The sequence below is a fragment of the Phascolarctos cinereus genome, unplaced genomic scaffold (genome assembly GCF_003287225.1).
Source record: "Phascolarctos cinereus isolate Bilbo 61053 unplaced genomic scaffold, phaCin_HiC Scaffold_1;HRSCAF=81, whole genome shotgun sequence".
Taxonomy (NCBI): Eukaryota; Metazoa; Chordata; class Mammalia; order Diprotodontia; family Phascolarctidae; genus Phascolarctos; species Phascolarctos cinereus.
The window spans coordinates 181,071,064-181,083,306 of record NW_027555514.1 but is presented as its reverse complement, the minus strand read 5'-3'; the positions used below and the strand labels follow the sequence as shown (position 1 = coordinate 181,083,306).

Sequence of the window (12,243 nt, the reverse complement as noted above, 5' to 3'; positions counted from 1 at the left end):
GCTGGTAAGTTGCAGATTTGAACTCAGGCCACTTGGCCTGGCCTAAATCCATTACTCTTTCCATTGAATAGAGGTATTCAAAATATAATGTATAGAGTTTATATGATTCCAAGTCCTTGAGATAAGAGTTCAAGTTCTGCCCACACAACATACTAGATGTGTCATCATTGATAAATCACTTAACCTTAGTGCCCCACTCAGTCCTGTAAGACCACAAATTACAGAATAGTTGCCAATGTGATTCATTGGAGGGAATTTTCATACCAGAAATTTTCTATACTGTTGAAGTAACAGATCTGGAACAACAACAAAAAAGATATACTAATGATATTGACCTATAGTTTTTTTTAATGTATATTCTTACCTATATTAGGAATTGGGAATATATTTGCTTCATAAAATGAATTTTATGTAGTACCTTTTTCTATATTATTGAGTATAATTATTAAAATCATTGGTATTAATTTCTTTACTAAGCCCTACCCCTATGTTTCATAATTGCATAGAGTCAAATCTGGTTTCTCAAAAGCTATGCTAATGTAGCAAAAGCTCCTTGGATTTATATTTCCATTTCATTCTGACTAAAAGTAAAACAAAAACAAACAAACAAAGAACTATGTCTGCTTTCTGAGATCAGCCGAGCTAAATATAGGGAGACTCACTGCCAGTAAGCCTAGCCACATGGTACACATGGTAATGAATCCTTTGGCCATTACAACCAATGAACCATCTCCATAAGCCTGGGGCACACTTCCCCCAAAATATATATACTAACAATGGAAAGAGTTTATACACCTAGGAGGCATGTAGAGAAGTGCACACCCATATGTGGCCAAAGCCCACATATTAAAGGGAGAATTCACTCCTCTAATATAATGAAACCTCCCAGAAATACACAATGACTGTATAATGACATGCTAGGTATGTAGTCTCTGCTACATTGATCATTGATCAATGGGATTATGCTGGGCAAGTGGTTGTGGCTTTCCATCTGCTGCAAAGAATCTGATGGCCATTTTGGTTACTGTTTTTCTTCTTTTTTTTTGTTACTGTTTATTATGATGCAGTGACTAGAGAACCTCTACCTGATAAGAACAAACTGATAGCTCTTTAGTCATAGCTGAATCTATGAGTTATCAGATTTATCTAAGGGCCAAAAAGTAAGTGAAGTACCCCAAAGCTCAGATTGCCTGTCTTCTTGACTTTTTCTGCCTGTGTCTGTCACAGTTCCTTGTACCAGACAAACATTTCACTTAATCTTGGAAATTCTTGAGATCTTGGATTTGAACTGGAACAAAAGCTAAACAAAGATGCAATGTTATTATCCTAGAGTCAAATACATTCCTGACTTTATTATGTATAATAAGCTTCTTGGACTCTGCATCATACTATAATATATTTTGTTATTTAGTGAATTTAAGAGAAAGGAGAGTATAAGTGAGAACAGTGAAAAATATATAGGGAAATCTAGTTTGGTAGTAGGAAATTAAAGACTTATAGATTTTACAGAAGCCCCATGCTTATACATCATGTATATTTTCTCTGAGAAAAGAACTGGAAGGCCTAAGAGATAGAAACTACCAAATGAAATCACAGAAAATTAAATTGATCATATTTTAACAGATAGGAAATAAATTATTACTTATGGAGAAGCATTCTTGAATCAGTTATATATATATATGTATATAGTTAGAAAAATGACTTATTAGAGAAAATATTAAAATTAATACAAAACTAAAACAAAGAATAAAAATGAGGAAAAATATGGTATGCAATTAAACAATTCCAACCTGACCTACTTAAATGAGTTATTGATGCTAAAAAATGAGAAATGGATGGAATTACATCAATACTTATGACAACTTTGCATAGAAGTTTAACTGATAAAAGTCAATTTCTATAATGAGGAAACCAAAAGAACTCTAAAACCACATTAGTCAGAAAATACTTGACCTACTTGCCAATTAAAGTTTTGAGTATTAAAATTATTTTAAAAATCTTTGAGAAAGATGGTGGAAGTTTACCTGTATCATCATAACTTCATAAAACAGAACAAAACAGTGGAGAATAAAACAAATTTAAAGAAATCTTGGTTATGAACTCTGATGACAAAGTAGTTCCAAGAGCATCGAAAGATGAAGCTTGAGGATTGTTTCCAGGTAGAAATGATTTTCAATTTTTTTAAAAAAATAACAACCTTTTCATCATCAAGGACAGTGAAGTCACTACAAATAGAATGTAATATCATGGTCTCTGATGTGTTTTTAAGGGAAGTGGAAATTTTACTGAAGAAAATAAAGAAGCTGGACTAGGCCAAATATACACAGGAGAAACCCATATCAGAGATGAAACAATTTTGAGGGAATTGAGAGATGAAGGGTGTGGTGGGATGGATGGCAATATCAAAAGCTTTGAAAAAAGCCCAGATCTTATTAATCAATCAACATTTATTAAGCGCCTACTATTTGTTATGTGTTATTGTGTTATTGAGGCAGCTAGATGGCTCTATGGACAGAATGCTAGGCCTGGAGTCAGGAAGACCTGAGTTCAAATCCAGCTTCAGACATTTACTATCTGTGTGACCCTGGGCAAACCACTTATCTTCTATCTGCCTAATCTATTGGAGCAGGAAACGGCAAATCACTCCCAAGAAAACCTCATGGAAAACATTAGTGTGCTATGGCACAAAGGGTCCTTAAGAGTTGGACATGACTGAACAATTGAACAACAACAAAATGTATTATTATTAAACAAAGACAATTGAGGGGACATCAACAATATCCAACCTATATACTTTTTTCCCATTTATATAAAATATTTATGAGAATAGTCTGGACAAAATTTGATCAAGTCCAAAATGAAACAGGATTCTGTAGAGACAATGAGTTTCTCCAGATGTTTTTTTTTTGCATGTGGCATTGTGATGATTGCATCACGTCAAGAAGACCTGAATTTGTATCCTGCCTCATACACTTACTAGCTATGTGACTAGTAAATCACTGAAGCTTTGTCTACCTCAGTTTCCTCATCTGTAAAATAGGAATAATAATAGTACCTACTTCCCAGGGTTGTTGTGAGAATAAAATGAGACAATTGTAAAGCACTTTGTGAACCTTAAAATTCCATATCAATGCTAGCTATTATTGTTGTTGTTATTTCAAAATCATGAATTTGGTTCAATTATCCACACAGAAAAAAAGTGGAAAACACTGCTTATTGAATAGACTAATGGTCTCCAAATCTTTTGGTATCTTACCTACCAGTAAAAAACCAAATGTACCTTTGTCCTTTATTTCTATATCTAAGTCATATGTATCTATCTGTGTGTTCATGTATGTATGTATACACACATATGTAATTTTATATATGTACTACTATATTCATATATTGTATAACTATACAACTTACAAACACAAATTAAAATGGTGGAAAAAAATAAAATATTTTAAAATAAATTTCATTTTATTTATCAATGGTACAAAACCCTGTTTGCTTCCTCTAAAAGCATTATTGATATATTTTTAGAAATAGCAATGTGATTAAATGTTTCATCGTTTTTAAAAATCTTAGTTTAATGTTTTGTGATATAGTGATTCAAAGGTCTGTTTCCAAGTTCAGTTTATTTTGATGCTAGGTTTTAATGACTGAAAATGATTCTTCACAAAAACACACAGATTCAAATGAAAGACATGCATCGTTGATTGCATTGACTAAATCATGATACTAATTTTCAGTTCCATCCGCCAATTATGCATAAGGTTTTTTTGTTGTTGTTGAAATTTGACTAGAAATTTCCATTTTTTTATGCTAATCAGTTGTTCTTAGTAGATTTATACATTTACCAAATAGGTTCAAAAATCCACTGAAACTCTTAATTTGGAAGACTGTTAATTTAAGTAGGTTATATTGGTTCTGTTCCCAAATTTTTAATAGCTGACACAAATTTTTGGCAACACAGGCTTAATTTTTACGTGTCTTGCTAATTGTGATGACTTTATAGTATCTTTAGCTAATACATGCATGGCAAGATTCATTATTTATATAGAGAGTGCAAAGACATGTTTCAATTTTTTATATATATGTATCTGATTTTTTTTGGGTGCCTTCTTCTTTGATTTGGTTAGATCATCAGTTTTTACCTTACAATGGGACTAATGAAAGGCTCAACCTAGGAGTAGAGGTGTTAGCTCCACTGTTTTCTAACTGTTCACTGATGTTTACATTACTAGCATTAACTTCATTTTGTGGTTTATTTGCAGGAATCTTTATAAACAAATTCAGTTCAGTTAAAACTGGATAATATAAATTGTAAATCCATTTCACTGGACATAAATAACTGAAAACAAATGAATAAAAGAGCAAGGCACTGTCTCCCTCTTTGTATTGTGTAACTCAATCCACTATTCCTTGTTCACTCTAGGTAACAAATGACCATTAGAGTGAGGAATAGTGCCAGTGTCAATCTATATATGAAGTATTAGTAAGGCTTAATTATTTACTTTTTAGATAACAAGTAAATATAAGTATACATCTTATTTTTTTCCCTTTTACCCTGATGGATCGTCTTTCATATACCTTACTTTGGAGTCCATTAATGTAGAAGCTGATACTAGTTGAAAAAAATACCCTGTAGTTCTCATCTATTAGAGTATATATCTTGGACAGAATTAACAGGAAGAGAAGAATCCATTGAATTGCCTTTAGGAAATCACAAAGTTCTTTTAATGACCTCAAGTTTCTCCCAGAAATAAAGGTTCATCTTTTTAATCACAATATTCTTCTGGTGATATTGTATAGTGTTGAGTCATGGAACATTATAGTTCTTGAAGAAGTGATATTAATCACTCAGAAGGCAATGGGGAGTCTCAAAGTGGACGTGAGCAAGCTGCTACACATTACATATGAGATGTTATGAAGGAAAAACAATGTTTAGGATGACATCAAAGCAATGTACAATTAAAAATGGATTAGCAAGTCATATCCGCAAAAGCAAAGGAAAATTGATGAACGTTTTGCTCCATTAGTATCCTCCTGATGCTAAGAGAAACTCAAGGAAGGTCTCCAGTACGTTGGGAAGACTCTTTGTGTTGAATTTATGGGAGGAAATGGAAAGAACAATGTAGGACAGGCAGGCATGATAGGTTGTGATCTGCATTGCTGGAGGGCATATCCATATTAATGAAATCATAGGTTTAATGGAGAGTTGAAGATATTAATTTATCTTTTGACATTTGATGCCTTATATATTCATATCTAGATACAAATTTTATATATTTACTCTCACATATTTTATAACTATAAAACTTATAAAAACAAATTAGAATAATGTAATAAATATGAAATATATTTAAATAATTTTTACTTTATCAATGGTATTTGAACCCTTTTGGTTCCATTAAAATTATTATTAATATTTTTAGAAAAAAGCAATATGATTAAATATGTTTTATTATCTTTTAAAATCTTAATTTAACATTTTATGATACAGTGATTCAAAGGTTTGGTTCTAAATTTAGTTTGCTTTGATACTAGGTTTTAATGACTGAAAATGATTCCTCACAAAAATTTATAGATCAAATGGCAGATGTGCATCGTTGATTGCATGATATTGTAAACACATCTAGATGCAGAGTTAAATTAAATTCTGTTATTTAAATTTTTTTCCAATTTTAAGTCAGGACTTAGTCCTTGCCATTTGTTTATCTTATTCTAATTTCATCCTGGTCTCCTAAAGAAACTCTCTCTCTCTCTCTCTCTCTCTCTCTTCTCTCTCTCTCTCTCTCTCTCTCTCTCTCTCTCTCTCTCTCTTCCTCTCCTCCCAAAACTCCAGCCCAAAGTGAGAGACCTGATATTCTTCAGTGAACAATGAGAAGGAATGAACTTCAGATTTGTCCCACTGTCTATTCCTTCTATTCTTTTTGCTTATCCATATGATCTTCCTGTTTTTTTTTTCTTCCAAAAATGTTAGTTCATTCATTAAGGAATGTAGGTTCATGTCTGCAAAGTATTAACCCAAGTCTACCCCTTCCTCTCCTAATTATTTTGTCTTTGAAGTTTCCCCATTGATGTTAACTCTTTGTTATCTCAATGGTCTTCAAAGACTCTGAAAGTTTGAACTCTCTGATCCTGAGTGTATGTGTACACACACACACACACACACACACACACACGTACACACACACACACACACACACACACACATACACACACACAAACCCCAAACATGTAGACCAATAGACTTCCCTTGCCTTAGATGCAAGAAAATTAATTTCATTGCAGATTTTTTCTTTCCAAAAGTTCTTGTTTATCTCTCTTACATTGCTTTTGTGTTGTGAGTTTGCATGTCAAATGCCCTATTCACTTCTGATTTGTTTTTAAGGAACACTTAGGATTCCTCCTTTTTATTATTAGTTAAACAATTTGGCAGGATACAGTTATTTCCCACCCATCAGCTCTGGATTTTACGATTTCCAGAAACTCATTATCGTGTGAGGTGACATCAACTCAAAAACTCATACCTCTTTGGTATTCCCTGCTCTTTGCCTCCTAATTGGAGAGGGTAAAGGGGGGGGCACTGAGAATGCATGCCAGATCTCCATCACTTAGGAAGCCATCCAGGTATTCACATCATTATTTCTCACCACAGTATTGGACTTCATCATGCCTCTGCACTGGTTACCTAACTCTTCTACCTTCAGCGTCTTTTTATGTATTGTCTTCCCTCTGAGATTGGTGAGGGCAGTGACAGTCTTATGTCTTTTCTTTGTATCCTTAGAGCTTAGCACAGTGATTTGCATAGAGTAGGCACTTAAATGTTTATTGGCTGATTTTGACTCTGATATTTTTGGAGCGAAATAATACCCTTTGCTTTTTAGATTATCATATTTCAATTTTGCACTTGCTTTCTTGTAACTGAAGAACCATTTTAGACAATCTGGATTGTTTTTCCTTTTTAAGTTAAGAAATTTTGCTTGGCTGCCTACAATACTTTGTGTTTAATGCTCCATTTCTGAAGCTTGTTCCCAATATTTTTGAGTGAATTAAACTTGGGATTTTCCATGATGCTGCATTATTGGTTCTACTATAGAACTTTACATGGACAATGTAAAGACCCCATGTGCTTAAGATCATTAGCTAGCTCTTCTACCATTACCATTTAGAATATTTAAAAGTAGGAACATATACACATGGACACATATGTGTGTACATACATTCATACACAAATTTCTGGAAGTAAGTTATACTTACTAATGCATATTGACAGTGGTGTCCTCCCCTCTTTTGAGGAAATAGGCAAGTGCTGAGACACTCAAGAAAAGGAGCAAGAATTAATAAAGGTAGGATGCTTATCACATTCATTGCTGCAATTGGCAGAAGAAACCCATTCAAATTCAAGTTGGAATTCATAGTTTGCAGATAATATCCTGAAGGAATCTGTATTTGGGAAAGGGGGAAAAAGCCTCTTCATTAAAATAGCGACAGCTTCAGAGAAAGCCTTTTATATCTTCTCCCAGTGAACATTATTCTATTGACTAGGCATCTGTGAAAGACCAGTATAAGAATCCTCACCTTTTTAATAGTCTTACTTCTGAATTGATATAGCTTTACTAAACTGATGGTAGAAGTTCTGTTCACTCTATGCACAATAGTAGTGTAGTTCATGGAAAAATTATTTGTAAAACCCATGTAGCTTCATAATTTTCTCTGTTGAGTATGTATACCATGCAGAATATGTCCTTACTAGGTTGATATATAAGAAATGAGATCCTTTAGGTTTTGAATCAGCTGTCAGTACCTTTTCTTCCATCAACAATGAGTAGGAACCACTTAAAAGTGTTATTGTTGCTTTTATCTACATGGCTGAGTTAAATCCCTCACCACAAGATAGCCTGGTAGCTGGCATCATGATCACTGGCAAAATCACCAAGGGGGATTTGTTTTTTAATTTTTTCCCCAAAGTAGGCAGGCATTGGTGGACTTATTTTTGAAATTGTTGGTCATTGATTAATTCATTCAACCATTCACTAAGGGATTTAATAAAATAGTCTATTGGGACTTGTTAAATGAATTAAGAAAAGAAATGGAGAGCAACCAAACAATCTCCTTTATGATTTGTGCTGAAGTGCTTGGGTGCTGCTACCTGTGATTTGCAAAGAAAACCAAGTGAAAGGGTACATGTCAATAAGCACACGTCTATCAACATATCAGGAGATTAGGAGAATTCAAATGGAAAAAATGAATACATTTTAAAATTGCTATTTTACTTCTTGCAAACTCCATGAAAGTTTAAACTTTTAATGTCTTTGTATCTCCTTAAGGACTTATAAAGTGCCTAGTTTAACATATGCACACATGCCTTAGTTAAGTAAAGTAGATATATCATCTATCTCTACTAATATAGAGTAGGCCAATACACACCCACAGATATCCTTCCTACATAGTATATATATATATATATTGCCTACTTATATACATATATGTATATAGAACTACATCTCTCTTTCTCTTTTTCTAATATATACAGTGAACTAGTGTGCTCTATAAGTCCTTCGGGAAACATAACGATATTAAAGATTTAGAATTTATCTTCATGGAGTTTGCAGGAAGTCAATAATTTACATATGTATCTAAATGAATATAGCATATACTATGTAAAACCAGCATTTTATGTATAAATATGTACATGTATACATAGGGAATTGACAGAGAGAAAAAAGAGAGTGACATAAAGAAAGAAAGAGAAAGGAAGAAAGAGAAAGAGAGAGAAAGAGAGAGTGAGAGTTATAGCTAAGAAAGAAAGGCTATATCTAAGTAACTTTTACTCATATATCTTATTTGCCAATTTGCACAGTAGTGGTTTTTTTTTTCCCTCAAGATACTATCAAGTTTTTCCTCTCCCTCTCCACCCACACCTTTGGTTATGAAACAGAGACCTGGGCATAACATCTTGTAAAAGGGTGGACATCTTTTTAAATGATCACTATCATTATGTAATAGTATTCATTAAGAGTCTATATTTATATGGCCATGTAAGGAAGTCAATTGTGAAGTAATCTAACCTGTAGGGTAGGTATTAGTACTATGGGATTTCAACCTTGATAATCCAGTACAGCCATGAGAGGCCCTGAGAGGTGAAATTTAGGATCTAAATACTACCTGATCTATTCCTAGCACCTAGCATTGTCCTTGGCTACGCTAGGTTCCTACATCAGCTATATCATAGACACTTAACAAATACTTAATGATTGGTTGATTCCTAATAGATGAAACAACGTTTGCAAACTGAGAGAAGATCCCAGCCTAACATTTTAAAAGATGTTTCTTGTACAATTATACAGTATTAGTATGTTTTATGCAGTATGAAGTATGCAGTAAATTGCTGTATTTGAAATCCTTATTAGTTCATTTTCCTTCAGAGTTTAAAGGGAAATGGAATCATGATATCAGCAAATTTCAATAAGCAGCTCTGAAGATATACTAAGAACATCATTTAGAATGGAACATATGTAAAGGAGGAGCAATGTGAGTGAATAAAAATTTGTAAGGAATCTACCTCTACATGGACTATCCTTAATTCAACCCCACAAGCAGTTATAAAGTACCTACTTAGATACTTATTTTCTCCTGCCTTCAATTTCTCCATTTGCTAATGAGAAATAAAGATTCATAGGATCATCGATTTAGAGCCAGAAAGTACCTTAGAAATCCAACCTCCCAATCTACACAGAATCAGAGATAGTTAAAAGTAAAGTTGAGACCTGATCTCAGATACTTTTTCCTCTTCTATACCAAGCTATTTCCTCATGTTAAGAGATTTTGAGAGCATAATTAAATGACATAAGTTAAATATTAATTTAACTTAGTACTCTTTGATGTGTCTTTTCTCTTATACCCAGGTTCATACGACCATTAGAAAAGTGATTATCTATTTTTAAAAAATCACAGCTCTGTTTATACCAGAACAATCCTGATAACACATGAATTAATGCAAAGAAATTTAATTAAAATAAAATGGCAATTCAATAAACAAGGAATTGAGTAAGGTAAGAACCACTCTCAGCACCCAGTTCCACGTAGGTGCTAATTCTAGCATGTATCCCAATAGTGCTAATCAATTCCCAATTAACCCTTCTGTCTCCCCAACACAAGAGAAGGACATATCAGATCACTCACTGAAAGGTATTAGGGAAACTTGTTACAGTGGAAGTAAAAGAAAAAAACCAACCCAACAATTTTTGACTTCTCTGGGCACAGCAGCTGTAGTCTAGGGTTCATTGAATCCCTTGGTGATGCTTCCCATGGTCTGGTCTAGATGAAGCTGCAAGTTTCCCTCTTTTCTCTCTAGCCTCCCTGGTGAAATTCATCCGCTTTTAAAAACTGTACACTGGCAGTGTGCCTGGCTAAAAAGAGTCCATGCTGGGTGACATGGTCATACTGCAGAGTCCATGAACAGGTTTCTGTGAATTGTAGTCCAAAGAAAATTTCCTTCAATGATCTAGAAACTTTTTACCCCCAGCATTGTGGGGAAACAGGGCTTGTGCATATATATCCATCTAGTCCCTACTCTCAGAACACATAAAACAAATTCCATATCAACTCTACCTTTTTTACTTAAAATATACTGTATTGCATTATCATCTTTTCAAAAAATGACTTTGCATTTATTATTTCATTTTGTAGGTATAAAATTTCCACTAAGGCAAAATGTTATGAAATGTGATGTCTCAATGTAGTGTGCACTTGACCCTGGGTTCTTGAAGGCTATTCTAATGGAGTACAATCTTTAGTAGATTCTACCAAGCCAGAAATCTTTTTTATAATGTAGCTGGCAATAAACTGTAATAATAAAAACTCTCTCTCTCTCTCTCTCTCTACACACACACACACACACACACACAGAGTGCTAAAGTTTAAAAAGCACTGCATATACCTTGTATTTTCACAATACCATGAGGCAAATACTACAGATATTATTAATGTAGGATATATGCATATGTGTGTGTCGTTGCTCATGTAGTTGTGTGTTATGTCCATATGGGTTTGTCTAAATGCAGCTTACAGGGAAGTATGAATAGATATCTCTGGAATTCTACTTCAATGGAGACTTTGATTCTTTCTGGAGAGGAGGATGAGATTGGGTCTATGAGTCTGGCCTGCACTGTTCTCCTCAGAGGGGGTATACCATACCATAATTATACCTATCCACCTCCCTAAATGTTACTAGTTGAGGGGTAAATTATTTTTAGATTCAAGCCACTTTTTATGGCCTCTATCCCTTAATGGGGAAGTAGTGTCCTTAAGCTTGAGTCCCTATAAACCAAACACCAAAGACCATCACAAATATTCATCAGTGAATAAGCCCATTTATTCATGTCAATAACAAAGAGACAATCACAATACATCAGACACTGGAGAGAGAAAAAGAGAGCACTTAATGTCACTCATGGGAAAGTTCCCTAAAGTCACTAGTTAAAACAAGTTAGAAATGACATTTTTGAAATTCGGGCTCCTTTGCATGTTTGCCTCTTCCCATAGATTTTTCTCTCTCTCATGGAGCTTCTTTCTCAGAACTTTCTCAGAACCAGGTGTCTCTTTTGTTGAAGAATGAAACCAGAGGAAGCAAGCTCTCCTTTCCCAAGCTCTTGCCAATTCTACCCCTCCCCCATGGAGATAATGTAATCATTATCTCCACCTATAAGGAAAATCTTATGAAAATATCTAGGCTTGCACACTGGGTTATATCCCCCACAGTTGAGGAACTGGAGCTTCAGAGATCCCTCATGGTTGTACAGCTAGTGAGTATCAAAGACAAATTCCTAATCTAGCTGTCACTTAACTCTTAAGTCTAGCGTTCTTGGAAGCTTTGAGTCTGAATTTGAAAAGAGCAGAAGATTGACAATGAGGAGGTGAATTTTTTTTTTCTATAGCAACTCCTGAAGATGTAGAGGCTTTATAGTGGAAGTATCCACATTATAAAAATATTGTATTTTTAAAGTATTAAAATATAGAAATATCCTCAGAATAATTTCTGTGGTATAGATAGGGACTTATTTTGAAGATTAGGGAAATCTGGTACAGTGATATCCAATTGTTTTCCTGATATCCCATACTCAGTAAATAGCAAAGAAAAGACAAGCCTTTTTCAAAAGGAACCAATTGGATAAAAGGGATGGTGGAGTAGCATTGTATGTAAAAAACATTCTTTTATGAGAAAAATCTACAAACTAAAGTGAATAAATATGG

At 33.9% G+C, this 12,243-nt stretch overlaps 1 protein-coding gene across 1 annotated transcript in view; it reads right to left on the bottom strand.

Annotated features, from left to right (window-relative positions):
• The window catches only part of SLC15A5 (solute carrier family 15 member 5), a 139,665-nt gene that overhangs the window by 49,350 nt on the left and 78,072 nt on the right, over nt 1-12,243 (bottom strand). Inside the window, 2 exon segments of the mRNA XM_020994227.2 lie at nt 7,249-7,266; nt 7,269-7,434. Of these exon segments, the coding sequence (XP_020849886.1) occupies nt 7,249-7,266; nt 7,269-7,434 (184 nt within the window).